Here is a 27,611-nt window from a genome sequence, read left to right on the forward strand (position 1 = left end):
AAGGGGGTGGAAGGCCAAGCATCTCAGATTGGTGTCGAGCCTGAGTGACGCCAAACCGCTCGGCGCAGGCCAGCACGCCAGCTGCCTCGCGGCTGGCATGCTCCAGCGTCCCGGCTGCAGGCAGGGTGAGCACCTCTTTGTGAGGACCTCTCTCGTGTGAGGACCTCTCTGCCGGGCGACAGCCAGGGGCCACAGCTCCTGTCCACGTCGATGTTTTACGGAGAGAACGAGGTGTTTGAGCCTCTCTCGAGGTTCTCGAGGTTGATATCCTTTGGCCGCGTTGGGTAGCGAGTTTGAGCCTCTGCTCTTGCCTCATGGGAGTTCAAGCAAACTGCAGGTGGCGGCTGCTGGCCTGCTGCGTGACCGGTGTGTTTACGCACTGTGACACGGAGTGAAAACATATCAACCAAGAGAAACTGTAGATAAGGTTTGGTGCAACAAGGCTTGCAACCTGCAGACCGCCTCCTGCTGGACCTCGTCCGGTAAATCGGTGTCATAGCCCTCCCGCGAAGGCGCTCTCGAAAAGAAAATACCCTCGTGAGGCCGTGAAAGCACGCCCAACCTAGCTACTTGCCCCCGAAGGCAAGTGCGTCTGTTCACAGCTCACGAGAGTAAAAAGAAAAAGCAAATCCACTCGTTGCAACATACGGGTTGTCACACGGGTGCTTGCTGCATCAAATTGCACAGTGCCGTTGGATAGTTGCGGCACACTATTCAAGTTGCTTTCATTGTTCGTACGATTGGTATGGCATGTATTGTTGAGTTTGGTGTAAATGGGTGGTGGGCGACATCGAAACGAGGCTGTGGCTTCGCGAGCAGCGCCTTGCCTCTCTAATATGGGCCACCGGTGAGAGCTCGTTCCGGCAGCAGCATTTGCGCCGCGCAATCCGCGCCTATCAGTGAGGACCTCTGTGAGGACCTCTTGGGCTGAGGACCTCTGGGCTCTGAGGAAGCCGGAAGCTGCCCCTGTCAACAGGAAGCTAGGTGGGGACAGAAAGAAAGAAAATGGACACGCCAATCTAGGTCAAAAAGGAGGAGCTAAGACTGGTTGCGTTGGAGATATTTTTGCACGCAGAGAGGTCCTCAGCCCCGACAGATGCCTCAGCCGAAGAGGTCCTCACACAGACACAGGTCCTCACAGACTGACGGATCGCGGGGGCGGCGCAACTGCTGCACCGGAAAGATACGAGATATCTCACTGGTGGCCCGTTACAGAGAGGCAAGGCACTGCTCGCGCGGTTAGCCGGCCGGGTGGTGGCCGCCCTCACTCTACGACACACTGCGTGCAGCTAAACCTTGCTAAAACCTGCTAGTTAACTAAGTTTTAGTCGATAATTTGGAGGAGTAACCACAGGTGCGTAATCCGCATTCTTAATCCGTTATTTTCCTTGTTAGTAAATTCTTTGAGGTCACCCCCCCCCCCCCCCCGGCCCCACGTTATTTTCCTTGGCTCCTCCCACCGTGGGATCTTCGAGCGAGTCGTCCGCGAATCGCTGCGCCCGTTGATGATGCCCGGCTTCTTCTGAATTAATTAGCTGCGTCGTTGGGTGGCAGCCGTGGCAGCTTGAATAGGTCGCCTCCCAAAAAGGTCCTCACACACCTGAGGTCCTCACGGCAGCAGGTCCTCACATCACAGAGAGAGAGAGAGGAAACTGACTTGACCTCTAGATGACGAAGGGGGCGGAGGTGGAAGCATCTCAGATTGGTGTCGAGCATGAGTGACGCCAAACCGCTCGGCGCAGGCCAGCACGCCAGCTGCCGCGCGGCTGGGGCATCCATGCAGGGTGAGGACCTCTCTCGTGAGGACCTCTCGTGTGAGGACCTCTCTGCCGGGAGACAGGGGCCACAGCTCCTGTCCACGTCGATGTCCACGCAGAGAACCGCGCTGCCTCCAGGTCCCACCCCGGGCCCTCCGGTCGTGTGTATATCGCGCGCCTTGAACGGGGGGCGCGGAAAAGAGCAATGGACACTTGGAGCACTTGGAGTGCAGTCATTAGCCTCACATCCAGGGCCGGGGAGCTAAGGAGCGCACCCAGCGGGCCGGATGATCGGGATCGGGCTACGGGCTACGCAGCGGGATCGGGAGGCGCTGCAATTTCTTTTTTTGCGCGAGCTGGTTGGCTCAATCACTTGCGAGCACCACGCCTCACCTCTCCCACAGTGCGACACACACGCACACTGAGCCGCTGCGCCGCCATGCCAGCTGCTTCCAGCCTTCGCCGGCTCCTCTCTGCACCCTTTGCTGTCACGCCGCGCTGCGCGATCTTCTTCCGGCGGTGGGTCGCTCTGCTCGTCCTCCTCGAGGCTGCGAGCCGTTGGGACGCCCTCCGCTGGCTCTACACAGACAGCGGTGCTCTCCCGCGGCGCTTGGTACTGCCCGACCCGGCGGAGGATCCGCTCGCGTGGGCCGTGTGTGCGCATGCGTGGCACGGGTCGCTAGCTTGGGCGCAGGCGCTGACAGCGCTGCAGGCCTCCGCTGCCGTCGGCCTCTTCTTCGGCGCGCGAGGCGCCGGGGTGCTCGCCTGGTGGCTGCACCTGTCTGCGTGCCTGAGGGTGCCGCCGCTCATCTTCATCCTCGACCGGTACCTGCATCTCCTGCTGGCCTTTGCGGTGCTGCTGCCCACGCCGCCGCCCAGCGGAGGTAGCAGCCTCGCGTCGCTGCTGCTCGCAGTGCAGCTCGTCGCAATCTACCAGGACGCGGGAGGCGCCAAGCTGCGCGACCCTGCCGCCGCCTGGTCCCTCGACGCGCCCGTCGCCGCCCTCGACACCTACCTCCGCCACACGCCGCCGGCGCGAGCGGCGCACGCGCTGCTGGGAGGCGCCGGCCTCCGCCTCGCCGGCGCCGCCGCCGTCGCCGTCGAGCTCACGGCGGCGCCGCTCGCCCTCGCCGCGCCTACGGTGGGGCTGCGCCGGGTGTTTGTCGTCTGCGGCGCTGGTCTGCACGTCATCATCGCGCTGACAATGCGCCACACGGCGCTGCTCTCAATGGCTGCGATCGGAGTCTGGATCCCGTTCTGGGACGGCCCGAGGCTGCCGCCGAGAGAGAGAGGTTCCGGTCACCTCGCAGTAGGGCCATCGCTCGTCGTCAGGGGCTAGTTGTCCCGTTCGCTGACTAGGCGCTCCGGCGGGCAGCAGGGGCGGCAGTAAGGGCGGCGGGGGGCTAGTTGTCCAATTCGCTGACTAGGCGCTCCGGCGGGCAGCAGGGGCGGCAGTATTGGCGGCGGCGGCGGCGCGCAGAGAGCGTCGCTGCTCTGCCTGAGTGCGCTCGCCCTCTCCTCCGCCATCTACCAGTGGCGAGGCGGGGGAGGGCCTGGCTGCGGCAGCCGCGCCACGCCGGGCGTGTTGTGGCGCGCGCTGCTGCACAACCGCTGGGACGTCTTCGCGTCCGCCGAGGAGCACGTCGTGTGGGAGATAGCGCCCGCGAGGCTGTCGGACGGTGCCGTCGTCGACTTGTGGCGAGGCACCGAGGAGGTGTCCTGGGCGGTGCCGGAGGAGGAGGCTCCGGCTCACGGCGGGCGCTGGCGCTCGCTGCCGCTCACCGCCGAGCGGGGCGAGGACGAGGAGGCGCAGTTCTGGGGCGCGTTGTGCGACGAGTGGGAGGCGCGCGAGCGGGAGCGCGTGCGGCGGGCTGCAAGCAGCGGCAGGCGCTCGCGGGCAGGGGCGGCGGAGGCGGCAGAGGCGGCGGCGGCGGCGGCGCGGACGGTGGTGGGCTTCCACTTTTATCTGCTCGCTGCCGACATCCTCCCGGCGCCCACACCGGTGAAGAGCGGCAGCGAGGATGACTTCGAGACGCTGTTCCGCGCACAGCTTGCTCGCATGGGCTATGACGCCAGCGCGCTGCCCCCGGGCACCGGTGCGCAAGTTGCGGCCGTTGCCCACGTTGCATGGGCCAAGCTGAGTGCGCTCTGGGGAGGGTCCGCGCTTGCCCCTTGCGGACATCGGGTCTATCAGGATGGGTTTCACGGAAACCTCCAACTTCCCGTCGGCATCGACTGCATCGAGGCGAGGGTCAAGGTGGTGGAGGCCGGGATGGCGAAGCCTATGAACTGGGGAGCCCTCACTCCCGCTGGGGGAACACCGATTGGGATCAAAGAGCTGAGCGCACTCGAGCGAGAGCTGGCCGCACTCAAGAAGCCGGGCGCAGAGGCGAGGAAGGAGGCTGCAGATGCGGCTGCTGCCGCTGCTGGCGGTGCTGGGGGCGGCGGGAAGGGCGCGGCGTACGGCCCGACGCGGAAGCGGCTTCTCAGGCCTTCTCCTGCGCTGATCGCGCGTCGCTCCGTCTTGAGAGTGCGCCGCCCTCCAGCGGAGCGCCGGGCGGAGGCGGAGGAGGCGACGGAGGCGGCGCTGACGGAGGCGGCGGGGTTGGAGGCGGCGGAGGCGGCGGCGGAGGCGGCGGAGGCGGCGGAGGCGGAGGCGGCGGAGGCGGTGGAGGCGGCGGAGGCGGCGGAGGCGGAGGCGGCGGAGGCGGCCGAGGGGGAGGCGGCGCTGGCGGAGGCGGCGAGGAGGTGGTTGGCATGGGCGATGTCATCCGTACGATGGGTAGCAACGGTGGGGCGCGAGGCGGGCGGAGCGGCCGTGACGGGCGCGTTTTGCCCTTCCCTCCGGCGCCTCCGGGCGGCACCGTCGGCTACACGATGAGCAGCTCGACGCACCGCTGGCCTGAAGAGGAGCCGCCGCTCAAGGAGGCGCCCAACATCCTGATTGTCATGTTTGACGACGCCGGCTTTGGCCAGCCGAGCGCGTTCGGCGGCGGCATCGCCACGCCGAGTCTCGAGAAGCTCAAGGCGACAGGGATCAGCTACAACGCGTTCCACACGACGGCGATGTGCTCGCCGACGCGCGCTTCGCTCCTCACCGGCCGGAACCACCACGCCGTCGGCTCTGGCCAGATCGCCGAGCTCGCGAACGCATGGGACGGCTACACGGGCGTGATACCCAAGACTGCTGCCACTCTGCCAGAGGTTCTCCGCCACTACGGGTATGCGACCGCGGCGTTTGGCAAAGACCACAACACGCCCGTCGATTCGCTCGGCTCTGGGCCCTTCGACCGCACGCCGACCGGGCGCGGCTTTGACCACTTTTACGGCTTCATGGCGGGAGAGACGTCGCAGTACGAGCCGCTGCTGTGGGAGGGGAACGTCCAGATCCCGACGCCGGCGGCGGTCGAGGGCGGAGGAGCGTACCACTTGACCGAGGACCTCGCCGACAAGGCGATTGGCTGGATGCGGCGGACCAAGGCGCTGCACCCGAGCCGCCCCTTCTTCGTCTGGTGGACGCCAGGGGCAGTGCACGGGCCTCACCACGTGAGCGCGCGGTGGGCGGACAGGTACAAGGGCGCCTTCTCGGGCGGGTGGGACGCATACCAGAAAGAGACAGTGGCGCGGCAGAAGGCGATGGGGTGGCTGCCGGAGGAGGCGGAGCCGTCGGCAAGGCCAGAGGGGCTGCCGGCGTGGGAGTCGCTGAGCAAACAGGAGAGGGCGTTCCAGGAGCGGCTGATGGAGGTGTACGCTGGCTTCCTCGAGCACACCGACTACCAGATGGGCCGCGTGGTGGGGGAGGTGGAGGCCTTGGGCTTGCGCAACGACACGCTCATCATCGACATCTTCTCGGACAACGGCGCGTCGGCCGAGGGCATGGGCGGCACCGTCGCCGAGCTCAACGCGCAGAACGGCTTCACCTCGACGGTCGACGAGCAGCTCCGCGTGCTTGGCGCCCTGGGCGGCTTGGCGGCGATCGGCGGCGCAAAGACGGACAACATGTACCACGCGGCGTGGGCGTGGGCGGGCGGCGCGCCGTTCAGGTTCACCAAGCTCGTGGCGTCGGATTGGGGCGGGACGCGCACGCCGATGGTCGTGAGCTGGCCGGGGCGGGTAATGCCCGACCGCACGCCGCGCCGCCAGTTCCACCACGTCAACGATGTCGCGCCGACTGTCTACGAGCTGCTCGGCATCTCTCCACCGGAGGTCGTCGACGGGCACGCGCAAGACCCGATCGACGGCGTGAGCTTCGTGTACACGTTCGACGACGCCGGCGCGGCCGAGCGGAAGGAGACGCAGTACTTCGACATCATGGGTAGCCGCGGAGTGTACCACAAGGGCTGGCTAGCGTCCACCTTCGGGCCGCGTGCCCCGTGGGAGATGGGGGCGCCAGACCTGGCCACGTGGGACCCGACACAGGATGCATGGCAGCTGTACGACACGCGCCTGGACTACTCTCTGGCCAGGGACCTGAGTGGACAGCCGGCGCATGCGGGCCGGCTCAGCGCGATGAGGGCGCTGGCGGACGCCGAGTTCCGCGCAAACAAGGTGCTCCCTGTTGGAGGAGGCCTCTACGTCCTCCTCCATCCGGCAGAAGTCAAGCGGACGTCAAACACGCAGTGGCGGCTCTTCCCGGGCATGGCTCGCATCACCAGCGATCACCAGAAATTGCCCGAGATCACGCGAGATCACGCGAGATCACGCGAGATCACGCGAGATCACGCGAGAAGTACCAGAGACTTGCCCGAGACTCAGCCGAGATCAGCCGAGACTGAGCCGAGATCTGCCGAGGTCAGGTCCGCATCCCGGAGAGCGAGGCGCCGAACGTGCGGAACGGGAACGTGCGCATGGAGGCCAGCCCCCCTCGTCTCACCGTTGTGTGCGTGGGGAGGAGCTTACCTCACCTTGGGCGTTATGGAGTCTGTCTTAGGCCGACCTCGACACGACCGCCAGCAGCAGCGGCGTCATCTTCGCGCTTGGCGGCTACGCGGGCGGGGCTTGCCTCTTCACCCGAGATCACACCGAGATCACACCAGATCACCCGAGATCACCCGGGATCAGGCGGGGCTTGCCTCTTCGCGGCCGACGGCAGCCTCTACTACGAGTACTCGGCGCTGCTGCTGCGGCGGTACACGTTCAAGGTCGGCAGGCTCCCTCCTTCCTCGGCGCACGTCAAGGCTGGAGACTACCCGAGATCGCCCGAGATGATCCTAGATTGCCCGAGATTGCCCGAGATTGCCCGCCTCTCTCGGCGCACGTCAAGGTTCGGGAGGGAGGCCCGTCAAGCTACTGGAGAGCGACGGGCGAGTCCTGCATGAGCACGCGTGGCTGGGGACGGCGATGCCGGCGCCGCTGGAGGGCGGCGCGCCGGCTCGCCTCCTCTTCACGGTGAACGGCGTGCCAGCTTTGAACGATCGCGGCTGGCGCCTTGCCCGCCGGTCGCGGGCTGACTACTACGACGCCTCCGGCCCTTCCGCTTCGACGGCAAGATCAACGCGTATACACTTTGAACGAGGCCTATGACGCTGGGGCGCGCGAAAGGGCTACTGTAAGAGGCCCCGGGGAGCCGGCGGGGACACTACGCTTCCTCCGTACGATAGGTACGCATGTGACTTGTGAGTCAGGTACAGTTTGGCACACACACGCTTAGTCCTGAGCCGTGAAGCGTCATATCATGTTCAATCCCGCCTCCGGATGATGCCGGGGCAGCAAACGGGCTACGGGTGGTGCCATGGAGCCAGCCTGACATCCTAGAGCAGCCCGGCACCACCGCCAGCGCGCGTAGGCGGCGCGCAGCGCCGCCGCAGGCGGCGGACAGCAGGTGCGCAAAATTAAACGCCATTTTGGTTCCGCGTTTTGCCACTAACATCAAATGTCGGGATGATTGATTGATTCGACTACATGCGTGCCCGCCATGCGCAGGCCAGCGCCGCGCTGTGATACGCATAGAGACGACCCGACATCTCTGAACTAAGCCAGATTACTGCGAACGAACGCGTAGCGCGCGGCGGGGAAGTCAACGGGCGGGCAGCCGGCGCGCGGCGGCGGCCAGCCGCGCCCGAGGCGCGAGGGCGTAGACGGGTCACAAATTGCCCGGGACGGCTGGTCACTTGGTCTCTGACGTAGGCCACGCACATGACCTGATTGTTAAAAGAGCCGGTCCGCGAAATTAGATGCCATTCTCCAGGTATCCATTTTAGCACTATCTTCGAAATCCCGGCCGGTACTGTTTTAAGAATGAGTGAAAGAGGTTGTTGGTGTTGTCTCTGAAAGAAACGGGCTCGGCTGCGCCTGGGTTCGGAGCTTCAACGCCGGCCATTGCGCCGAATAAAACGGCGGCAAGTGCCGGGAGGTGCACAGGGGCTTCGGCGAGAGCGTCGATGCCTTGAGTTGCCCGCTAATTGCCGGGGGCTGCACCGCCGTGTACATCAAGAAGAACTTGCAGATGTGCAAACTGTGTGTATGCCGAATCGTGACGGCGGCGAGGGCGACACGGACGGAGCAGGCGACAAAGGCGAATCCGACGGCGGAGGCGGCGACGGCGACACGGACGGAGGCGGCGAAAGCGAGACCGATGGCGGCGACGGCGACGGCAAGCGAGCTTGCTGCGGGGAGGGCGAGACGGAGGAAGGCAGCGGCGACGGCGACACGGACGGAGGCGGCGACGGCGACACGGACGGAGGCGGCGACGGCGACACGGACGGAGGCGGCGAAAGCGAGACCGATGGCGGCGACGGCGACGGCAAGCGAGCTTGCTGCGGGGAGGGCGAGACGGAGGAAGGCAGCGGCGACGGCGACACGGACGGAGGCGGCGAAGGCGACACGACCGACGGCGGCGGGGAGAGCGATTCCAACGGCGGCGGCGGCGACGGCGACAAGGACAGAGGCGGCGAAAGCGAGACCGACGGCGGCGACGGCGACGGCGACATGGATTGAGACGGCAAAGGTGAGATCGGCGGCGGGGATGGCGAAACGGAGGAAGGCAGCGGCGACGGCGACACGGACGGAGGTGGCGAAGGCGACACGGACAGATCCGAGGCGGCGACGGCGACACGGACGGCGGAGCGGCGACAGCGACACGGAAGAAGGCGACGGCGAGACCGACGGCACGGCGGGGAGGGTGAGGGCGGCAGCGGGGAGGAGTGCGGCGGCAACGGCAGCGGTGAGGGTGGCGGCGACGGCGGCGGAGAGAGCGGCGGCGACGGCGAGACCGACGGCGCGGCAGCTGGCGAAGTGGGCGAGAGACACTGGTATTCATGCATAAGCCGGCGCTTTCTCCGCGCCACTTGTGAACATGCTACACACTTGTGAAACATGCATCAAACTCTCTCCAAGGCTTGGGCTCGCCGACAAAGTGGATGAGAGACGCATTGCGGTAGCGACTCAGTGCCGTTTGGGACTCCTCAGCCCAATGCACATAAGGTACACGATCGTCGGACGGCAGTATCTGCCAATTGTGCGCAAACACCGCATTTAAAACCGACTCCCTGCCGTGTGCGATCCCGGCCTCACCGTCTTTCGAAATTGTTCGCACACCCACTCGTGCGCGCTCTGACACATGTGCCCGTACGTCCGTCGGTCCACTATCTCCCTCTTCTCTGTGTCCTCTGCCGCCTCCCTTCTCGCCGTGTGCATGCATGTTCTAGTTCGTACCGCGTCCCGCACCACTTTCGAGGCGTCCTCCGTGTCGTTACTTCCGAGGTATGCTGTCGCCACCGCGTCGGCGTATGCGTTGCAGGCTATTCCCACGTGTGCTGGCACCCACATGAAGACCACCGCCTCTAGCTTCGATCTATAGTAAGCAATCGCCTCCAGTAGCCCGCCTCTCTTTCGCTCCCTCAGGCCTTCTGGCATCCCTTTGCGCTGCGCATTCTCAATCTGCTGCAGCGCGGGTTTGCAGTCGCATAGTACTAGGCACCGTCGCGCCTGCGCGTCGCTCGCGCTCGACATTTTGCGTAGGTATGCGAGTATCGCGTACCTCTCCGCTGGTATCCAATCCTTGCCAATCGTCCGGCCCGCTGGGTGCGCTTCTTACGGCTCTAGCTCCCCGACCCTGGGAGTGCGGTTACCAACCGCACTCCAAGTGCTCCTCTGACTCATTCCTCAAGTCCACAAGTGCGCGCCCCCCAACGCCCAAGGGACGACGGACGTGGCCCACGTGGTGCTACGGCACGACCGTCGGTCCACCGACGACCGGACGTCACGAGGGAGCGCGATACATATGTATACACACAGCTATGGAAACACCGTTTTTTTTCTTTGGAGAGCGCACATCATTTCGGGACAGTACAGGGAGCGGGCAGATGTGACATTCATTCGGAACAGGCGAAAGAGACACAAGCGCGAGCCGAGCGAGAGGAGCGGACCCACCCAGACATTGGCGAGCAATATGCGTGTGTGTGTATGTACGATATACGGCGGGCGGGGCGGGGGGCGGGGAAGGGGTACGTCGGGGATTTGAGTTCCTCGGGGCTGGCCGACCGACCTCGTTGGTTCGCGCTTCAGAGTGCTGGGGCCCGCTCGCCACGCTCCTCGGGTCACGAGCTCTCACTCACGGGTCTCCCCCCGAACCTCCACCCGACCCACCGCCCACGCCGCCGCCGCCCGCCCCGCCGTCACCCTCCTCGGCCGACCACGACGCCCTCGCCAGCGGCGCGTCCTCGCCGAAGGAGCCGCGCACCCTCTCGAGCGCGCGGCGGGAGAGGGGCGAGACCCACGCGCAGGACGACGACGACTGACACGCGCAGGCCGACGCGCAGGACGTCGGCGAGGCCGCACAGAAGCGCTGGAAGGAGCGGACGCGGCCGCCGCCGGTGACCTCCCAGAGCTGGTGCATGATCACCTCCTGGCCGCCCGTGGGCTGCTCGCCGTTGAGCAGGGTCGGAGTGTGGCGGATCTGGACCGCGACCGAGCCGTCGAGGTTCTCGAGCACGTAGTCGATGTGGTACGCGCTCGTGTTGTACTTGGAGAAGATGGCGCGGTCCCACATGAGAAAGTACTTGATGCTCGGGATTTGGAACCTGCTCAGAGGGCGCATCCGCGACACACGTCAACAGCGGCCGCACCTTGATGTGGGGTGGCGAGCCTCCGCGTGTGGGCGAGAGTGGGCACACCTCGGCAAGGAGGCCGGCGTGGCCGCCCCCTCGATGGAGAGCTCGATGGAGACGAAGGCGTCGGGCGAGAACATGGACTCCGCCATCTGAGACAGAGTCGGGAGGCGCTGTGCGTGAGCGCGGGCGGGCGTGGTGCTGGGTATGGGGCGTAGGCGAGAGGGCGAGAGTGTGAGCGCTCGCCGTCTCGCCGCTCGCGGTCCGGAACAGGGTGGCCGGTCAGCCAGTGGTTGAGCACACGCTTCACGACCGGCACAGGAGCCTCGCCGAGCGGGCGGTCGATGATGCTGCGCTTGCGCTTGCTCCTGCGCCGCAGGAGCTCCTCCGTCGCGATGGAGGCGAGGTGGTCGAGTGCGCCCGAGCTCGTCGGCGTCGACTTGCCCGGCAGGTCTTCGTCGCCGTCGCCCACGCACACAGGCTTGGAGCACAGAGCCGCGTAGCGTGCGACGCACTTGCTCCACTCCTCCCGGCGTGCCGTCGACTTGCCCCACCCTTGCGGGATCGCGATCGTCCGTTCCATCTCGTTCCAGCCACCTTGGCCAAAAGCGCTCGCCTGTTGCACCTTCTCTATGTGAAAAATGTTGAGTCGCCATCGCTGCCATGGTTCCTTCTTACCATTCGGGTGCCCCTGGGAGGACGTCTGCAAGCCCCAGGCGCCTCACTGTCACAACAACAACAACTCACTCACACACAACAACTGTCTAACACAGGCCTCATCTTTGTGTCGTGGGGTGGCTGCGCATTTTGAGAGAGAGAGAGATTTTTAGCAATACCAAACAACTCTAACACTCACACGTCATTTGGGGCCTGGAGCCCTGTTCACGCGCGCGCGAGACGTGCAGACAGGGTTGCCAGGTGAGAGCGAATGGCGCGGTTCACGCCTCGCACAACAGAGAGAGAGATGCGCTCTGCATGGTGGGACATAAAAGAAAGCGAGTACTTGGGCGAGTAGGCCGTGCGGTCGACGCTGCCGCGCGCGGCTTTGCGCGCGAGGCGGCGCAGCTTGAGAACGGCGAACGGCTTTGTTTTGTCGCATTTTGCCACCCATCACCCTCATGGTCACCATTCAACGAGGCCTCTGATTTGCTCCAGCCGTGCGGGATGGCGAGCGTACGCATGCTGCCCTGCCTGTTCCAGCAGCCACCTTGGACCAAAAGCGCTCGCTGGTTGGACCTTCTCTATGTGAAAAATGTTGAGTCGCCATCGCTGCCATGGTTCCTTGTTACCATTCGGGTGCCCCTGGGAGGACGTCTGCAAGCCCCAGAGGCCTCAACACTGTCACAACAACAACAACTGTCTGTCACAGGCCTCATGTTTGTGTCGTGGGTGGCTGCGCATTGGGCAGTTGCCATCTCTCCCATCACCCTCATGGTCGCCATTCAACTCGGCAGAGAAGGCGTCTAGCAGCCCCGCCATCTTCTCTGCCGCAGGGCAAGGTGCAGGATGAGGTGAAGCAGGTCTGAGTTACGAAACGAATGAGATGCGAGGTGACATTACCTTACTCGGAAAAATCGCGGCCATGAACGGCGGCCGGACTCTCCTGCCTTGGGAACAGCGTTCTCGAGGCACAGGTGGCGCGAACACAGACGAGTGGCTCAGAAGGCCCCGACGGGCACAGGACGGGCAGTGCCAGTGGTGGGGTCTGGCGGGTGGCAGAGGCGACGACAAGGGCCGCTATACAAAACACCCCGCCCGGGGGGACCCCACACCCCAGACGAGACGCACCAGCCTCTCTTCCGCACTTCAGACACATCGCGATCGGCCACGACCGAACGCACATGGACCACGGGCCGGTGCGTGTTGCGTCGCGCACGAGAGCGCTTGCCAGTGAACGCAAAGCGACTCTTCTCTACTTCTTCGCCTTGCCCTTCTTCGCCGGCGGGGTGAAGACAACGAGGAGGTTGAGGATGAGAAACACCACGCCAATGCCGATCTGCGGGATCCACATGTTGAACGGCGTCACGGCATTGACGCCCGGCCCGGCAGTCTTGTAGTAGAACGCCGCCTGGATGAACAGGGGCAAGCTGAGGGTGTTCCACACGAGGTACTGCTTGCAGGCACTTTCATACGGAACGCCAAAGGCGTACGGCCCGAGCACGATCATGATGAACAGCAGACCGACGACCCGCGCAAAGAACGTTTGGAACTCGCTCGTCTCCGTGAAGTAGGCGATCGGAGACTCCGGACCGTAGAAGAAGTTGACCATCGGGAACATCGTGAACCCAAAGCCGCCGTAGACGGCGGCCATGAGCATGCAGAAGGTGGAGGCGCTGACCATCGCAATCACGCGTGCGCGGAAGAGGTAAAAGAGAAAAGGAAGGGTCACGACGGCTCACAGGAAAAGAGAATTTAAACATTACAACTCTCTCTCACAGCACACAGGCTCGAAAAGAGAATTTAAACAAGAACTCGAAAAAGAGAAACTCCGCAGAGCCGGCCATCCTTTCCAGGCTGCCCGAGCTGGTGCGCGCGCGCGGCAGCGGTTGCTATTTTGTGACGGCCCTGGCGAGCCGCGGTTGCTACTTTGTGACGGCCAGCCACCACTCCGTTCGCGATGATCAACCCGCTCTCGCTCGTCGCCGCCGCCGTCGCAGTCGTGGTCGGCATTCGCTGTGCAATACTTGGTTGCAAACGTCCAGCCAGCAGCTCTTCGGTCGAGATAGCGCCGGGTGTCCGCATGCCTCTTGTATTCAACGGCATGTCCACGGACCACGGCCTGTGGCTCGCGTCCGGCGGTCGCGGCATAGACACTGCGTTTTTGTATGGCGATGAGCTGCAGCGGCACGTCGCGTCGGGAATCGCCGCGTCAGGCGTGGAGCGCGAAGAGGTCTTTGTCACAACCAAGGTCAACTGCTGCCCGACCGATCGGTGCAGCCGCTTCTGCGCACACCCGCCACGCCCGACATCGGCGCCGCCGATGTCTGTGTACAACGGGTCGGAGATGCTCGAGCATAGCCTGGCGATGACAGGGCAGAGGTACGTCGACCTCGCGCTGCTCCACTTCCCCTGCTCCAGCTGGGACGACACGCTCGCCATGTACCGAGACCTGGAGGCGGCCCGAGACCGCGGCTCGCAGGCCTAGATGCGGCAACACAGCTCTCCCGGGCCAGCTAGGGAGGAGGCCAGCTCCACCGTGCAAGCACTGCCCCGCATCCCTGCCAGGCTTGGCGCGTGCAATCGGCGTCTCGAACTTCAACGCGAGCGCGCTCAAGCGTCTTCTCCGGCACGCCCGCACCAAGCCGGCGGTGGTGCAGAACGCGCTCTCCGTCGCCGGCCACCCGGCGCCGCACAGGGGCGAGGGGACGGCGTGCTCCGAGGGCGCGCCGCTCTACGGCAGCGACGACGCGACCCTCCGCTTCGCGCGGCGGCACAGGATCACCTTTGCCGCCTACTCGCCGCTCGGGTCGATCAGCAGAGTCGACGTGCTCGGCCACCCTGTCGTCCGAGAGGTTGCCGCGGCGCACGGGAAGACGCCGGCGCAGGCAGACCCGTCGGGGTGCCTTGTCCCACCTCGACCCACGTCCACGACGTGTCCATGTGCCACCTGCAGGTGGCCCTCAAATGGCTTGTCCAGCAGGGCATCGCGGCGGTGACGAATACGGCGAGGCCCAAGCATGCGGCTGAGGCGCTCGACTTGGGCAGCTTCACGCTCTCGGCGCGAGAGATGCGCGCGCTGAGCAAGGCGAGGTGAGTGTGGAGCCCTTTGGCGTTTTATATCGTACTAGTACGCGGCATGTGCACGCACATACAAAATACATCATCTCAGGCGAGAGCCGATCGAGAGAGAGACAAGGCCATGAAAAGAGGCCCCGGGGCGGGGCCGGGGCGCGGGGGCGGGACCGCGCGTGCCGCCTCAGGTGCAGCACACCATGACTCAACGAGAGCTGTCAACTCGCGGGCAGCTTATCTAGAGCCGCTGTACAGCGCCAAGCCGTCGCGCTTCATGTTCTCTAGGCCGTCTCGTCGATGCCGCAGGCCAAGAGCAAAGCGTCCAGTGCCAGCCTGCCCTCGTCGGAAGCGCTGAAGCCGTGCTTCACCTGCAGCTGCGACATCCGCGACAAAACTTCTTCGCCCGCTCGGCCCGGAAGTGCTTCGGCTATGCGGCTCCAGCCCGCGCCGTTGCGAAACATCAGAAGGAGGACCAGATCTTCGTCGGGGCGCCAAGCCCGCCACCTCCCGTCGACGTGGCGCTGCGCCGCCTCCACCTCCCGCTCCGCCGTCACCACCTCAGGCTCCGCCGCCCTCACAGGCTCCACCTCGACCATCACGGAACGATGCGAACCTCCGAGAGTCACGTTGGAGACTTCCGAGAGGATGGCCATGCCGAATAGTGACCTAACGGCGTGTGTGTGTGTAATCCGCCTTGGGGAAGGATCGATGAAATGCGATCGAACGAATTCGAAAGGCGTTTCAACCTTGTTCACTTGTTGTTCAAGATCAATAGGCGCGATACAGGTTGGATGGCCTCCTTCCTTGGCACCTCTCCTTTACCAGTCAGTGGGTGCAGCGAAAACTCGCGAGAGTTTCTGGGCTCTCACGCACCACCGCGCCAGGGGTCCTTGAGGAAGGACTATATGAAACAGAACGCTGTTTTTCTTCATTGAGTCGCGCACTCCAGTTCCAGTTCAATGACATGCCGCTCCCACCTGGAGCTCGGCGTGCTTCCCGGGCCGCAGCCGCAGTCCAGCAGGTGGACAAGGCGGCTTGGCTGCTCGACGGCTTCAGCCCTGCGGCCGAGGCCGGGCTATGCTGCTCAGCCCGAGGTGGGCAGCGGCCGAGGTGGTGTGCCACTGCAATCCACTGATTTCTATAGGGCTTGGTGGACGCCGGCGAGACGGTGCTTCAGCAGATCTCGACGTACTGGGAGGTTGCAAAAGCCTGCGGCGTTGCTGTCGGCTGGTCCTGGTCCATCGCCCTCAAGGACACGTTTGGGGAGGAGCTGCCGGGTCTCGCCTCGTTTGCTGACATCATCTACGCGGTGAACCTGCCCGCCAGCCGCCAGCCGATGAGCCATCCCTAGTCTGGCCCGCCTATTGGCGATAGTCTGAACTCTCTTCCTCGGCCCCTCCGTCAACGCTTTGCACGCGTTGCCAGGTGGCCATCACCCTTCTTACTCCCTGGATGATCACAACCATCAACCAGCACCAGCGCGACCCGCGCGGATCTTTTACCTGTGCGTCTCCCGGGACGCGCTTCCCGAATCGTGTCGGTCCTTCGAACACGCCGTACGCCACCCTAGGATTCGGCACGTACTTTCTAACTATCCTCCGCCATTTCGTCTTCATGGTCCTTTCCTCCGTCCGTCGCCGCAAAGTGTGTGAACTGGTGTGAGACGTGCAGCGCGAGGCATGTCTGCGCTACTTTCACGTTCCAGGGCTCGTCCCTTCCCCGACCGCAGCGGCTCGCTGTCTTTTCCCATCTTAATTCGCGTCCCTTTGCCGTCCGTCAGCTCTCCCCTGCCCTCGTCTCAAATTCGTCGTATCGGAGCAAGAAGCGCGTTAGGGGTTCCTCCTGTAGCTCCCCTACTCTGATCGCGCTCGCCCCGTGTCCGTATCCCACCAACAGCTCGTAGCCTTCTTTCTGCCAGTTTATGTGTCTCTGGGGCGCTCCCTCTGGGAACAGTGTCTCATCCGCCCCGAGGCTCCCCTCCTGTCGCTCCCTCTCCTGTCTCTCCATCATCGTTTTCACCGCGTCCGCCGTGATCTTATTTTGCTCGGGTATCTCCTCCTCCCATGTCGCATTCGTATCGAGGCCCGGGGTCCCCTCTTTATCACTCGATTGTCCCCTTCCTCTCTCGACCCCAGGTGCGTGCCGCTGTCTTGCGCCGGTTTCTTCCCTCCGAGGTAGAGCGTCCTGTGGCCTTCCCCTCCACTCGGATGTCCGTCCTGGTTCGCCCTTCTTCGAACTTCGAACGTGTGTTCTGTCATGTTGGGGCCGTGTGTGCACGCCCCGTTTACCTCCCTGCTGTATTCGATGAATCGATCGAGGACATCGCTCCGTGACGGTGCATTACCTTTTCCATCGCACGTCTCTAGTGCTCTGTCCGCTTGCGCTGCCTCCGGCCCCGTGCCTAGTGTCGTGCGAGGGAGTTCCGGTGTAAAATTCTTTAATTTGTGCGCAAATTGAAGAATTGCTAACATTCTTTAATCAGCACCTCGATGAGGTCACATGGACCACCAAGAACTGGCACGGGCTGCAGATGCAGCGCTTGTCTGTCGTTCTCCACAACCGCCGTGGCGTGGCAGACGGTGAACGAGCTAGCGTGCGGGGACAGCGGCATTGTGCACGGTGCTAAGTGCATTGCCGTTCTTAACGGAGTCGCTTAGGCGGCTCCGGTGGTGTGCCTGTGATAGTACTAGCACGCGCCAGTTCGCACCCGTGTCGAGCCTGTCTCTGCTGTGAGAGAGCACTTGGAGCACTTGGAGTGCAGTCATTAACCGCACATCCAGGGCCGGGGAGCTAAGAAGCGCACCCAGCGGGCGAGCGGGCCGGATGATTGGCATCGGGTTACGGGCTAGAGAGCCCTAGCCCCGGGGGTGCGCGTTCGCAGGGAAAGGGCCGTAAAGTAAACACGTCCGAGGGTTGGCTCCGCGCTCCGGGTTTCCCCTAGCAGCAGACCGCCCCCGAGAGATTTCGGTTTAAATTTTTCGTCCTAGAATTCTTTAATTTGGCCTTGCCGCCGACAACGCCGCCGCCGACAACGCCGCGGGACATTGTCCGACCATGTGGCCCGTTTACACCGCTCCTCCGGCCGGAACGTCTCGCGACGACGCTGGCCACGTCGGAGGCCTCGGTGGCGGCCGCGGTGCGCTCGAGGCGCTCATTGCTCGCTCGGCGGCCAGTGCCTCCGCTGGTGCCAGCGCCGCCGCTGCCGAGGAGTCACCAGCAGCAGAGGCGACGCCAGCGAATCTGGAGGTGGAGATTGCGTACACTCGACAGCCGAGCTCCGCGGCGCGATGTGGCGCCCGTGCCGGCGCCGGCGGTTTCTCGCTGCTCGAGAGCACCTTCCGAAAGCAGCACGGGGCCATCCCGTGCGACTTCGACCCGAGCAGCCTCGGCTGGGAGCCCGCGAGGCTTCCGTCATCCGACCTCCACTGCCAATTCAGTCAACTACCCGCCCGTCCATAGGCTGCGAACTCGTGAGGGTTCCAGACGGCGTCGCCCATCAGCTCAGTTGAGAACTCGTCGCGCGTCCATGTCGCATAGGCTGCGAGCTAGTGAGGCTCCCCTGCTCCGTGCGAGACGCGAGGGCGCTGCAGCCGCCCCCTTCGCTGGCCACGCACGGCTTCGAGCTCGTCTCTCCTCGGCCGCGCCTCACGCCTCTCCCTGCCTCGCGACCCCCACGGAAATGCGCGACCAATAACTGCTGTGAGTGGTTCTCGACGCAGGCCGCGCCTCACCTCGCTGCCTCCCGACGCCGCCGACGCCGAAGGCGCTGCTCCCCTGCAGCTGCACTACGCCGAGATGGCGGCGGCCGCCGCCGCCGCCGCGGGCGCGAGCGCGGCGGTGGCGTACTGCCACGTGCGCCGGTCTGCGCAGGAGAAGGTGGTGCGGGGGGCGGCGGGGGGGCTGTACGGCTTCTACGCGCACACCGACCAGGCGCGGGGGTGGGCGTATGAGAGTCGACAACGAGTGACAAGGAGTCATCACACGTTGATAAACAGCGTAATAGGTCGTGATTTAGTAACGCGGTGATGGGTAAGAGAGTAACAACCAATGGACTGCCTTGTGTGGAACACTTTTGGGTTCTGTCGTCTGAATGATTGCTACTGATTGGTGGACAGGCCGAGGGGTCGTGGGCGGCGAGGCTGCCCGAGCTGGCCAGCTGCGTGTGGGGCGGGGCAGGGGCCTCTCGGGGCGTGAAGAAGCCACAGCGATTCGCTGATTGATGTTAGGTGTCTGCTGGCGGGGGATGAGCTGAGCAGCGATCGCCAGAGAGTGTGGAATGACTCAGTCACCGCTGCATCAGGTTGCCGCGGGCGTGTGGGAGGAGCAGGCGATGCCATGCTCCCTCGCGAGTGGCCGCAATTCACTAGTTCGGACCCAACCAATCCGTTTCTTCACTCTAGCAGGGACCTCCCGGCGTCCCGCTCAAGTTAATTAATTAATAATGAATGAACTAGTTCTAGCAGAGACCTCCCGGCGTCCCGCTCAAGTTAATTAGTTAATAATGAGTGAATTAATTCTAGCAGGGACCTCCCGGCGTCCCGCTCAAGTTAATTAGTCAATAATGAATGAATTAATTCTAGCAGGGACCTCCCGGCGTCCCGCTCAAGTTAGTTAATTAATAATGAGTGAATTAATTCTAGCAGGGACCTCCCGGCGTCCCGCTCAAGTTAATTAGTTAATAATGAATGAACTAGTTCTAGCAGAGACCTCCCGGCGTCCCGCTCAAGTTAATTAGTTAATAATGAGTGAATTAATTCTAGCAGGGACCTCCCGGCGTCCCGCTCAAGTTAATTAGTTAATAATGAGTGAATTAATTCTAGCAGGGACCTCCCGGCGTCCCGCTCAAGTTAATTAGTCAATAATGAATGAATTAATTCTAGCAGGGACCTCCCGGCGTCCCGCTCAAGTTAGTTAATTAATAATGAGTGAATTAATTCTAGCAGGGACCTCCCGGCGTCCCGCTCAAGTTAATTAGTTAATAATGAATGAATTAATTCTAGCAGGGACCTCCCGGCGTCCCGCTCAAGTTAATTAGTTAATAATGAATGAATTAATTCTAACAGGGACCTCCCGGCGTCCCGCTCAAGTTCGCGCGGCGGGCGGCGGCAGCGCGACGCTACGCGGTGCTGACGGCGTGGAGGCGCCTGCGATTCGCCGAGATGAGCCGAGATCAGCCGAGATGAGCCGAGATGAGCCGATATCAGCCGAGGTTGACCGAGGCTGACGTGAGTGGTACGTTCCTTGTGTCTGTGTTGGCGCCTTTCCCTGAGAGCGCACACACCGCGCCTCGCGTGCCCCTGCCCGAGTTGTGTGTGCTCCGCAGGTGCGTGTGCCCCGTCGTCTGTGTGTGTCACGCGGAGTGACGGTGGCGGTACTAGGTACCTCGGCCCGGGCGATGTTTGCACCTCGTCCCACCTCGCGATGCTGGACCCTGTTTCGGTGGAGCCTGCCCCCCCCCCCCCTCCACCCACCCACCCCACCCCCACCCACCACTCCCCGTCGACATCTGCTTCACAGCTGCCAGCTGCGAACAGGTCGAGCCTGCCGACCTGCTGCCCTTCGAGATCGAGGCGTTTGGGCACGCGGGGCGTAACTTCCGGCTGCGGGCGCCCGAGGCGGGCGAGGCGGCGCCAGCCAAGGCGGAGGCCGAGGCGGAGGGCGCGTTGGAGGTGGCGGCGGAGGCGGAGGCGGAGGGCGCGGGAGAGGCGGAGGCGGAGGAGGAGGCGGCGGAGGCGGCGGGTGCGACAGAGGCTGCTCCCAGGCGGCTTGGAGGGGTGCCGCGCCACCGCTGGCTCTACTTCCCTTCGATGCGGGCCGACAACGAGCTGCTGCTGCTCTACGCGTACGACTCGGTCCTCGCGCCGCCCGGAGGCGTCTCACCCCCCGCCGGTCCCGGTGCTGGTCCCGGTGCGGACGGCGCTTGCTCGGGAGCGGCGCAGCGAGAGGCGCCTCTCTAGGCGGGAACAGTCCAACCTCGGCTGCATCTCGGCTGCAGCTCGGCCGCACCTCGGCCGAATAGGCACCTTTTGGGCACCTGCCCGTCGCCACCGTCGTCCACTCCGCCTTCCCCGACCCAGCAGCAGGCCCGGCGGCGGCGGGTGAGAATGAACGCCTCGACACGTGTTCCGTTTCGAGGCCGTTTGTTTCTGTTGTAGGCGCGGCGGGCGAGAGGGAGAGTATTGACACGCGGCTGCTGCTTGTCTGGGATTAGAGGGTGAGGTAGGGAGCCTTCCCTAGTACGTAGGTCCGCCCCGCTTTGCCATATGCGCGTTGCACGGGGAGAGAGTGCGCCAGCGCCGGAGTGACTCTCGTGACGTTGCGCAATGGCGCGTGAGCGAGAGAGAGGCGCGATCCAGATGTACAGTTGAGTGTGAGTCGAGGGAGTCAAACACAAGTGTATGCGCGTGTGGTCTCCCCAAGTGGGCCACACCTCACGGTGGCTCACACGCACAAGCATACAATGTACAAGTTGGGCATACTTAGAATATTTAGACCTGCACTTCACACGTTTCATACGGCTCTAAAGCACGCCGGGGCAGTTTTTTGGAGACACCGACGCCAGGAACGAGCTGTGTAACCCATCGCTGGGGAGCGAGATCCATCTCACTTCTCAATCCGTTCTCAAAGCCCTAACGACGGCCTGAGAGCTTATGGCTGGATGACCAGCTGCCGCCTCCGTCGTCGTCGTCGTGGCCAGACAATCCCGTATTTTGGTCCAGCGTCCAGATGCCGCGGGCGGCGCTGATGACTTCGTCGGAATATGGGAAGAATTGGGGCAACGAGAGGACCTGAGCTGTGGCCTGAGAGGCAATGCATTGATAGTGAGAGGTGAGGGTGGGTCTTAACGCACGCTGGACGTCGCGCGGGAGGAGTGTGCATAAACGCATGTGCGTGCGCACCCACTCAATCGCTTGCATTCCGGTGTCAAACGGGCTGCCTTCCTTCTCGTTGACCGGCTGCGCAGCGATGGCGGCCGGCGACATGGTCCTGCTGCCGTGTGCCACAAAGAGAGCCGCAGCGCCTGAGGGCGGGGAGGGGAGGGGGAGGAAGCCGCTTTCGTGCACGTATCCGGCGGTGCTGTGGATGGGGCGGCTTGGTTCACCGAGAATGGCAGTCACCAGCAGTGACCTCTTGACAGCACGGCGGCGGCCAGCCGTGTTGCCAGTGGCCTGCAGCACCACGTCGGCGGGTGTGATCATGGCGATCTAGCGCTCGTGCCTTTCGCGAGCAAAACCAAAAGTTCGAAACATTTTACGGCGATTATTTTGCATTCTTTCGAGGAATCCACTCCGTGCCGGCGGCCCCGTCGGTGGCGGCGCCGATCGGATCGCGTCGCGCCGGCGGGGGTGGTGACCGAGCGGGCAATGGCTCCGCTGGCCGGCGCGGGGTCGCGCCAGCGGGGAACAGGTAAGTCAGGCGGCATCGACGCTGAACGGTCACGAAACCCACCCACCACACTGAAAGACCACCGGCCAGTTGACGACACACTCCCAGACGCCCTAGCCCGCCGATGAAGCCGGGTAGTATGTATGGAGGAATGGTAATGACCTTTCCGGATTGGTTGAACCCCGGCCGGCATCGACGGCGGGAAGAGGGAGGATCCCCGCCCCTATCCCTCAGTTTAATCCCCGAGAGGAGAGGCAGAGCCTCTGGCGCGGTGAGACCACCCGTGAGCTCTCAAGGCCGACCCCCCCTCTTCAGTTCAGATCACGAGCGGCAGCGGCGCGCGCGCGCACACACAAAGACGCTGCCCCCTCACACCCCGCACCGCACATCACACACCCGCCCCTCGTGGCCGTTCTTCAGTCTGCGGCCAGGGCGCCCTGTACCGGGCCGACCTGCGGCCGTCGCTACGTGCGGCGGGGCCCAACGCGGGGCAGCGCGCCGACGACGTCGAATGCCCGCCGCCGTGGCATCGCGGCGCCGACGACCAGGCTCAGAGGACGACCCCGGGTAAGCGTTCCCGTGCCTCGACATTGCCGCTGGTAGGCGCGCCGCGCCAAACCAGGCCCTCCCTCCCTCTCTCAGCATCACATCTCACATTCACTTCCAGGGCTGCGTGGCGCTGCTGCCTCACCCACGTGCACACTTGGACCTGTGGAATGAATTGAGAGCCGCGCCCCGAGGGAGTTGGTCGTAGGGGCAAGGCGGTGGCGTCCGTTGCGATATTTTTTCAACCCGTACCACCACTTTCTTTTTGAGCTAGCCTTCGACGTTATGAAACAACCACATCGCTGTCGGGGCCGAGATTCTTACTCGGGACCACAGAGCGCACAGACATCCCGCACACCCACCTCGCGCGTCGCAACGCGATCTCGGGCGATCTCGGGCGATCTCGGGCGATCTCGTGCGATCTCGGCTGCGGCGGTTTCTTTTTGTGGTGGAGTAGTGTGCTAGGCTAGTGTGCGAGTCTCGAATTCTTTTTGTGCGTCCTCGCGGGAGTCGCTTAGGCGGCTCCCGTGGTGTACCTACCTGTGTTAGTGCCAGTGCGCGCCAGTCCCGTGCCTAGTGTCGTGCGAGGGAGTTTCGTTGTAAAATTCTTTCCGTGGTGTACCTGTGTTAGTGCCAGTGCGCGCCAGTCCCGTAGGTAGGTAGGTAGAAAGCCCAGTGATCAACGTCGTAAAATTCTTTAGTTCGCACCTGTGTCGAGCCTGTGTGGTGAGAGAGAGTTGCGAGTTTAGATTCTTTTTGTGTTTTGTGATGTGCGGCATGGTCTCGAATGGTCGGGCGAGCGAGCCAAGCAGCGACGGCCGGGCAGGGGCGGGCGGCGCTTCCTCGGGCGCGGCAGCGGCAGCTGTGGACGCGCCGCTGCTCGGCCAGCGCGTCGTGCTCGGCGGGCTCTCTTCCCGTCCCGAGCTTATCGGGCAGCGGGGCGTGGCGGAGAGCTTCGAGGGCGGGCGGTACGCTGTGGCGCTCGAGGGCGGCGGCGAGAGCGTGCGGGTGCGGCCGGGCAATCTGTCGCCGGCGGTGTCGAGCAGTGCCGCGGCAACCCCCGAAGCGGTCGTGGCAGCAGCTGAGCGAGGCGAAGAGAAGGCGGTGCTGACGTGGCTCGAGGGCGGCGGGCGGCCCGACGCGACGTACGAGAGAGGCGAGGTGAGCGGCCTCACGCTGCTGATGGGCGCCACCAACAACGGCCAAGAGCGGGTGGTCGAGCTGCTGCTGCGGCACGGCGCATCGGTCAACCTGCAGAACAGCATCAGCGGCACCGCGCTGATGATCGCCGCCAGCAACGGCCGCGAGCGGGTGGTCGAGCTGCTGCTGCAGCACGGCGCGGAGGTCGACCTGCTGAACAGCGACGGCTTCACCGCGCTGATGCTCGCCGCCAACTGCGGCCACAAGCGGATGGTCGAGTTGCTGCTGCGGCACGGCGCTGAGGTCAACCTGCAGAACAGCAACGGCGTCACTGCGCTGATAGCCGCCGTCAGCAACGGCCACGAGCGGGTGGTCGACCTGCTGATACGGCGCGGCGCTGAGATCATCCTGCAGAACAGCGTCGGTGCCACCGCGCTGATGACCGCCGCCATCTTCGACCACCCCGCCGTCATGCGGCGCTTGCTGCGGGCGGGCGCAGACGCTGCAGTGCGCGCTCGGGACGGCAAGACGGCGCTGCAGATGGCCAAGGAGAAGGGCCACGCCGAGTGCGTAAAGGTCTTGGCTGAGGCGGAGGCGGCGGCTGAGAAGGTGGCGAAGAAGGCGGCGTGGGTTGCGGGGTCGGAGGCGAGGGAGGCGGAGAGAGCGGTGGCAGAGGCGGAGGCGGCGCGGCATGCCGAGGCGCTGCTGGCGGAGGAGGAGGCGGAGAAAGAGGAGCGCGCCAATGAGAGCAAGAAGGGCAAGAAGAAGAAGAAGAAGAAGAGCGGCGGCGGCGAGGCAGACAACGCGGCGCCTGGCCCCAGCGCCACCGCCGATTTGCCGCCAACCCCACCGCCAGCCCCATCTCCTCCGCCCGCCGACGCAGCCGCCATCGCTGCGGCGGACGAGGCGCTGCAGCAGGCCGTGGCCGCTGGCTCGTACGAGGGCGTAGCCAGCGCGCTGGAGGCGTGCAGCGGCGTCGCGAGCCCGGCCGTGCTGGCGGCGGCGAAGCGTGCGCGCGACAAGCTCAAGGAGGCGCGGAGGCGGGACAGCCAGCGGCTGCGCAAGGCGCATGGCGCGGCGATGGGCGCGCTCAAGTCGCTCGACACAGCGGACAGCCCCTCCGCGCTCCGAGCAGGCATCGCTGCCGCCAAGGCGCACGTGGGCGTGCTGCCTGCTTTGGCCGAGGAGGTGAGCGCGGCAGAGTCGAAGCTGGAAACTCTGTCTGTCGCCGAGCCGGCCGCGGCGGAAGAGGCGGCTGTTGCTCGGCCCGTCGAGATAGCCCTGTCGGACCTCACCGCGGCTACCGACGGGTTTGCAGAGGGCAAGCTGATTGGCAGCGGCGGCTTCAGCCACGTCTACGAGGCGTCGGCCGACCTCCACCTCTCCCTCGCCGCGCCGCCGCAGCTGCGCCACTTGCCGCTCGTCGTGAAGCGGGCAAAGTCGGGGCAGTCGGGCGGCTTGTCACGGGCGGAGCTCGAGGTGAAGCTTCTCAAGGCGGTGAGTCACCCGCACCTGCTGCCGCTGCTCGGCTACTGCCTCTCGCCCGACGGCGTCTGCCTCCTCTCGCCACTGATGCGCGGCGGCTCGCTCGAGGCGCGGCTGCGTATCTCGGATCCCGACCGCGCGGCGCAGCTCCGGCGGCTGGGCATGGAAGAGCCGCCGAGGCCGCTGACGTGGCGGCAGCGCGTTCGCATTGCTTGCGAGGCGACCGAGGCGCTCGTCTACCTCCACTCGAAGGGCATCGTGCACCGCGACGTCAAGCCGGACAACATCCTGCTCGACGAGAAGCTGACCGCCGTCCTCGCCGACACGGGCTTCGCCAAGGACCAGCGTCCCGACGCGTCTGTCCGCTGCCGCTCGACTGCCCTCTACATGTCCACTGGCTACCTCTGCCCCTCCATCTCCAAGGGGGGCGAGTACTCACCAAAGACGGACGGCTACGCCATCGGGATCACCCTCCTCGTCTGTCTCACCAACCGGTCCGAGGTGCAGCTCACCGACCGGTGCGAGGACGAGTTCGAGGAGGACTGGACCGACATCGACGCGGCGAAGCTCTCGGACGTGGCTGCGGGCTGGCCAGTCGACGCGGCGCGCGCAGTAAAGGACCTCGCGAAGGCGGGAGACGGGCAGAAGAGCCTCTGCCACGACAGCCTGCGCAAGCGGCCCACACTGCCCGAGGCGCTCACGACGCTGCGGGCGCTGCTCTCTGGCGCGCAGGGCGGGGCGGGGGTGGAGGAGGCTGCGCCGGCACCTGGAGACGAGGCCGCTGCGGTAGCCGCCCGCACCACCGGCTACGAGCCTTCGCCGCTCTCGGTGCAGGTGCGCGGCATGCGCACGTCCGGCGACGCGCAGGCGCGCATCCAGGGCAACATGCTGCTCGCCTTCAACACGCTGATGCCGCGCCTCGACGCCGTCTACGCCTCGCGCTCTGCGGCGGCGCCCGACGGCTTCGAGGAGCGCATCAACTTTTGGCACCGCGAGTGCGGCTTGCCGACCGATCTGCGGAGCCAGCTGCACTCGCTGCGCATCTGGGCGAACGCGGCGAGGCACCACGACGCGGCGAGGTGGCGGAGGGACGGGCCGCGCAGCGATGGGGAGGCGTCGCGGCTCGTGGCGGCGGTGACGGAGGCGATCGGGGCGCTCGAGGGGTAAAAATATTTGCGTGTACGAAGTACCCATATGAGACACCATCGATGTGTAAAAGCTAGCCCCCTTCAGAGAAAAGAGAGCCTCTCTGCACTCTGGCGCTCTGCCCAGAACAAAACGACTCAACAAAAAAAACAAAAAACAAAAAAACGACGCACGACGGCGCGCGTCTAACGTATATGCCTGCGGCGTGCTAGCGCTCGCGAGTCGCGTGTCGTCGTGCGTGTGTGCTCACCCCCACCGCGGCTACACTCCCGGCCCCGCCTCGGCCGCCAGCCGAACCAGCCACCGCTACTGTAGAGGGCGCGCGACGTAGAGGCCGCTACGGCCCTGCGGTGAGTGCGCTGACTACACTTAGTCCGTGCCGCCTACTTGCGCTCGGCCTTGGACTCGGGCCGTCTAGCCCAAAACCGCTCACATCGTGCGGCCATATCTTTGGCAGCCAGCTTGGGCGGCGGCAGCTCGTAGCTGCTGAGTACGAACGGAAGATTTTGTCCACTATGTCTGTTCTTGCCGAGCTTGAACTCCTCCACCAAGCTTGGATCTGGAGGCACGAACCGGCGCTGCGCGCACGCCTCAGCAGTGGTTCTGTCGGTGGGGATTGTAAAGTCGAAAGGGTTGTCGAGGCATTTCGCCGGATCCTTGTAGTCTGGTCCCGGCGGCGAGGGTGAGGGCCGCGGCGACGAGCGCTTATTGCGGAGGGCGTCGCGCGCGTGACGTCCAAGTGCGGGCAGGATCAACTTCTCGACCGCTCCCTCCCTCTCGACGGAGTAGTTCAGCTTGCGAGCGTAGCCGCTCAGCAGCTCATGCAAGTAGCAGTGCAGCCCGTCGGCCGAGGTGGCCCAGCGCATGTATTCGTTTGCGTTGCGCACCATGCGCTGCAGCCGCGGCTGCACGGCGGGTGCCACCGCCGCGTGCAACAGCTCACCAAAGTTGGCCCGCGTCGCAAGGAGCAGGTGCACGCCGTGTCGCAGCCCGCCACAGACCGCCTGGGTGTAGTGTTCGGCGTCTCCGGAGAACTTGACGACCAGCGAGTTGGAGCTGAGGAAGGGCACGAGACGGCACGTGTAAGCGCACGGCACCGATGCTGTGGGGAGCAGCCGGTACTTGAATTGCTCCTCCGACGGCACTGTCACGTTCAGCTTGCCTCCTACCTTGATGAGGTCTTCACGGCTTGCCTGGACTTCCGCAGCACGAATGTCGGCGCCCTCCCAGGCGTCGGAAAAGGCGGCGTCGATGACGGGCGAACCGTGAGCGCTGGCGTTGACCAGCAAGAAGCGGGGGTCCACAAGCTGACGCACGCGGGGTTGGCCGTCCACGAGCTGTGTCAAACCATTGCCATCCCTGGTGCACGTAT

The 27,611-nt window shown here is 64.5% G+C and overlaps 9 protein-coding genes across 9 annotated transcripts in view; 7 read left to right on the forward strand and 2 right to left on the reverse strand.

The window, feature by feature from the left end:
- Positions 1-2,196: 2,196 nt before the first annotated feature.
- EMIHUDRAFT_230137 (hypothetical protein) lies at positions 2,197-4,264 on the forward strand (the record flags this gene model as incomplete). Its single annotated transcript, XM_005785340.1, has 6 exons — positions 2,197-2,670; positions 3,117-3,143; positions 3,292-3,618; positions 3,766-3,879; positions 3,952-4,189; positions 4,248-4,264. The coding sequence occupies 6 exons, from the start codon at positions 2,197-2,199 to the stop codon at positions 4,262-4,264; spliced, it is 1,197 nt and encodes a 398-aa protein (XP_005785397.1).
- A 271-nt stretch (positions 4,265-4,535) lies between these two features.
- EMIHUDRAFT_71851 (hypothetical protein) lies at positions 4,536-6,407 on the forward strand (the record flags this gene model as incomplete). Its single annotated transcript, XM_005785341.1, has 1 exon — positions 4,536-6,407. A coding segment is annotated over one exon (1,872 nt), but the record flags the coding sequence as incomplete, so codon positions are not given.
- Positions 6,408-8,219: 1,812 nt separating this feature from the next.
- On the forward strand, positions 8,220-8,693 carry EMIHUDRAFT_112008 (hypothetical protein; the record flags this gene model as incomplete). The annotated part of the gene is made up of 1 exon (XM_005785342.1): positions 8,220-8,693. One exon carries the CDS (start codon positions 8,220-8,222, stop codon positions 8,691-8,693), a length of 474 nt encoding a protein of 157 aa, XP_005785399.1.
- A 1,283-nt stretch (positions 8,694-9,976) lies between these two features.
- On the reverse strand, positions 9,977-11,415 carry EMIHUDRAFT_441693 (hypothetical protein). Its single transcript, XM_005785343.1, has 4 exons — positions 11,051-11,415; positions 10,871-10,956; positions 10,519-10,777; positions 9,977-10,487 (listed from the first exon to the last, which is right to left on the reverse strand). Exons 1-4 carry the CDS (start codon positions 11,385-11,387, stop codon positions 10,309-10,311), a joined length of 861 nt encoding a protein of 286 aa, XP_005785400.1. The 5' UTR covers positions 11,388-11,415; the 3' UTR covers positions 9,977-10,308.
- Positions 11,416-13,299: 1,884 nt separating this feature from the next.
- On the forward strand, positions 13,300-15,146 carry EMIHUDRAFT_441697 (hypothetical protein). Its single transcript, XM_005785344.1, has 3 exons — positions 13,300-13,935; positions 14,030-14,349; positions 14,418-15,146. Exons 1-3 carry the CDS (start codon positions 13,422-13,424, stop codon positions 14,556-14,558), a joined length of 975 nt encoding a protein of 324 aa, XP_005785401.1. The 5' UTR covers positions 13,300-13,421; the 3' UTR covers positions 14,559-15,146.
- A 2,444-nt stretch (positions 15,147-17,590) lies between these two features.
- Positions 17,591-17,995, forward strand: EMIHUDRAFT_230146 (hypothetical protein; the record flags this gene model as incomplete). The annotated part of the gene is made up of 1 exon (XM_005785345.1): positions 17,591-17,995. One exon carries the CDS (start codon positions 17,591-17,593, stop codon positions 17,993-17,995), a length of 405 nt encoding a protein of 134 aa, XP_005785402.1.
- A 1,502-nt stretch (positions 17,996-19,497) lies between these two features.
- On the forward strand, positions 19,498-21,032 carry EMIHUDRAFT_455908 (hypothetical protein). The gene is made up of 5 exons (XM_005785346.1): positions 19,498-19,676; positions 19,915-19,975; positions 20,071-20,481; positions 20,556-20,619; positions 20,692-21,032. Exons 2-5 carry the CDS (start codon positions 19,932-19,934, stop codon positions 20,752-20,754), a joined length of 582 nt encoding a protein of 193 aa, XP_005785403.1. The 5' UTR covers positions 19,498-19,676; positions 19,915-19,931; the 3' UTR covers positions 20,755-21,032.
- A 3,656-nt stretch (positions 21,033-24,688) lies between these two features.
- On the forward strand, positions 24,689-25,606 carry EMIHUDRAFT_71848 (hypothetical protein; the record flags this gene model as incomplete). The annotated part of the gene is made up of 1 exon (XM_005785347.1): positions 24,689-25,606. A coding segment is annotated over one exon (918 nt), but the record flags the coding sequence as incomplete, so codon positions are not given.
- Positions 25,607-26,622: 1,016 nt separating this feature from the next.
- EMIHUDRAFT_230150 (hypothetical protein) overlaps positions 26,623-27,611 on the reverse strand; it is a gene marked incomplete at both ends in the record, with an annotated part of 4,787 nt that continues 3,798 nt past the window's right edge. The window contains one exon of the mRNA XM_005785348.1: positions 26,623-27,598. Coding sequence (XP_005785405.1) covers positions 26,623-27,598 — 976 coding nt within the window. The remainder of the gene's footprint in view (positions 27,599-27,611) is intronic.

This window comes from Emiliania huxleyi (genome assembly GCF_000372725.1).
Source record: "Emiliania huxleyi CCMP1516 chromosome Unknown EMIHUscaffold_161, whole genome shotgun sequence".
NCBI lineage: Eukaryota > Haptophyta > Isochrysidales > Noelaerhabdaceae > Emiliania > Emiliania huxleyi.

Bases quoted from the DNA above. Each gene is read 5' to 3' on its own strand.
- EMIHUDRAFT_441693 (XM_005785343.1), bottom strand. From the start codon at position 11,387: ATGGAACGGACGATCGCGATCCCGCAAGGGTGGGGCAAGTCGACGGCA. The intron at 10,957-11,050 runs GCGAGCGCTCAC...ACTCTGTCTCAG, and splicing joins GGACCGCGAGCGGCGAGACG to ATGGCGGAGTCCATGTTCTC. The intron at 10,488-10,518 runs TCCTGCGCGTCG...CGTGTCAGTCGT, and splicing joins TCTGTGCGGCCTCGCCGACG to CGTCGTCCTGCGCGTGGGTC.
- EMIHUDRAFT_455908 (XM_005785346.1), top strand. From the start codon at position 19,932: ATGTTTGCACCTCGTCCCACCTCGCGATGCTGGACCCTGTTTCG. The intron at 19,976-20,070 runs GTGGAGCCTGCC...AGCTGCGAACAG, and splicing joins CGATGCTGGACCCTGTTTCG to GTCGAGCCTGCCGACCTGCT. The intron at 20,482-20,555 runs GCGCCTCTCTAG...TCGGCCGAATAG, and splicing joins CGGGAGCGGCGCAGCGAGAG to GCACCTTTTGGGCACCTGCC.
- EMIHUDRAFT_441697 (XM_005785344.1), top strand. From the start codon at position 13,422: ATGATCAACCCGCTCTCGCTCGTCGCCGCCGCCGTCGCAGTCGTGGTC. The intron at 13,936-14,029 runs GCTCGCAGGCCT...CATCCCTGCCAG, and splicing joins GGAGGCGGCCCGAGACCGCG to GCTTGGCGCGTGCAATCGGC. The intron at 14,350-14,417 runs GCAGACCCGTCG...TGCCACCTGCAG, and splicing joins ACGGGAAGACGCCGGCGCAG to GTGGCCCTCAAATGGCTTGT.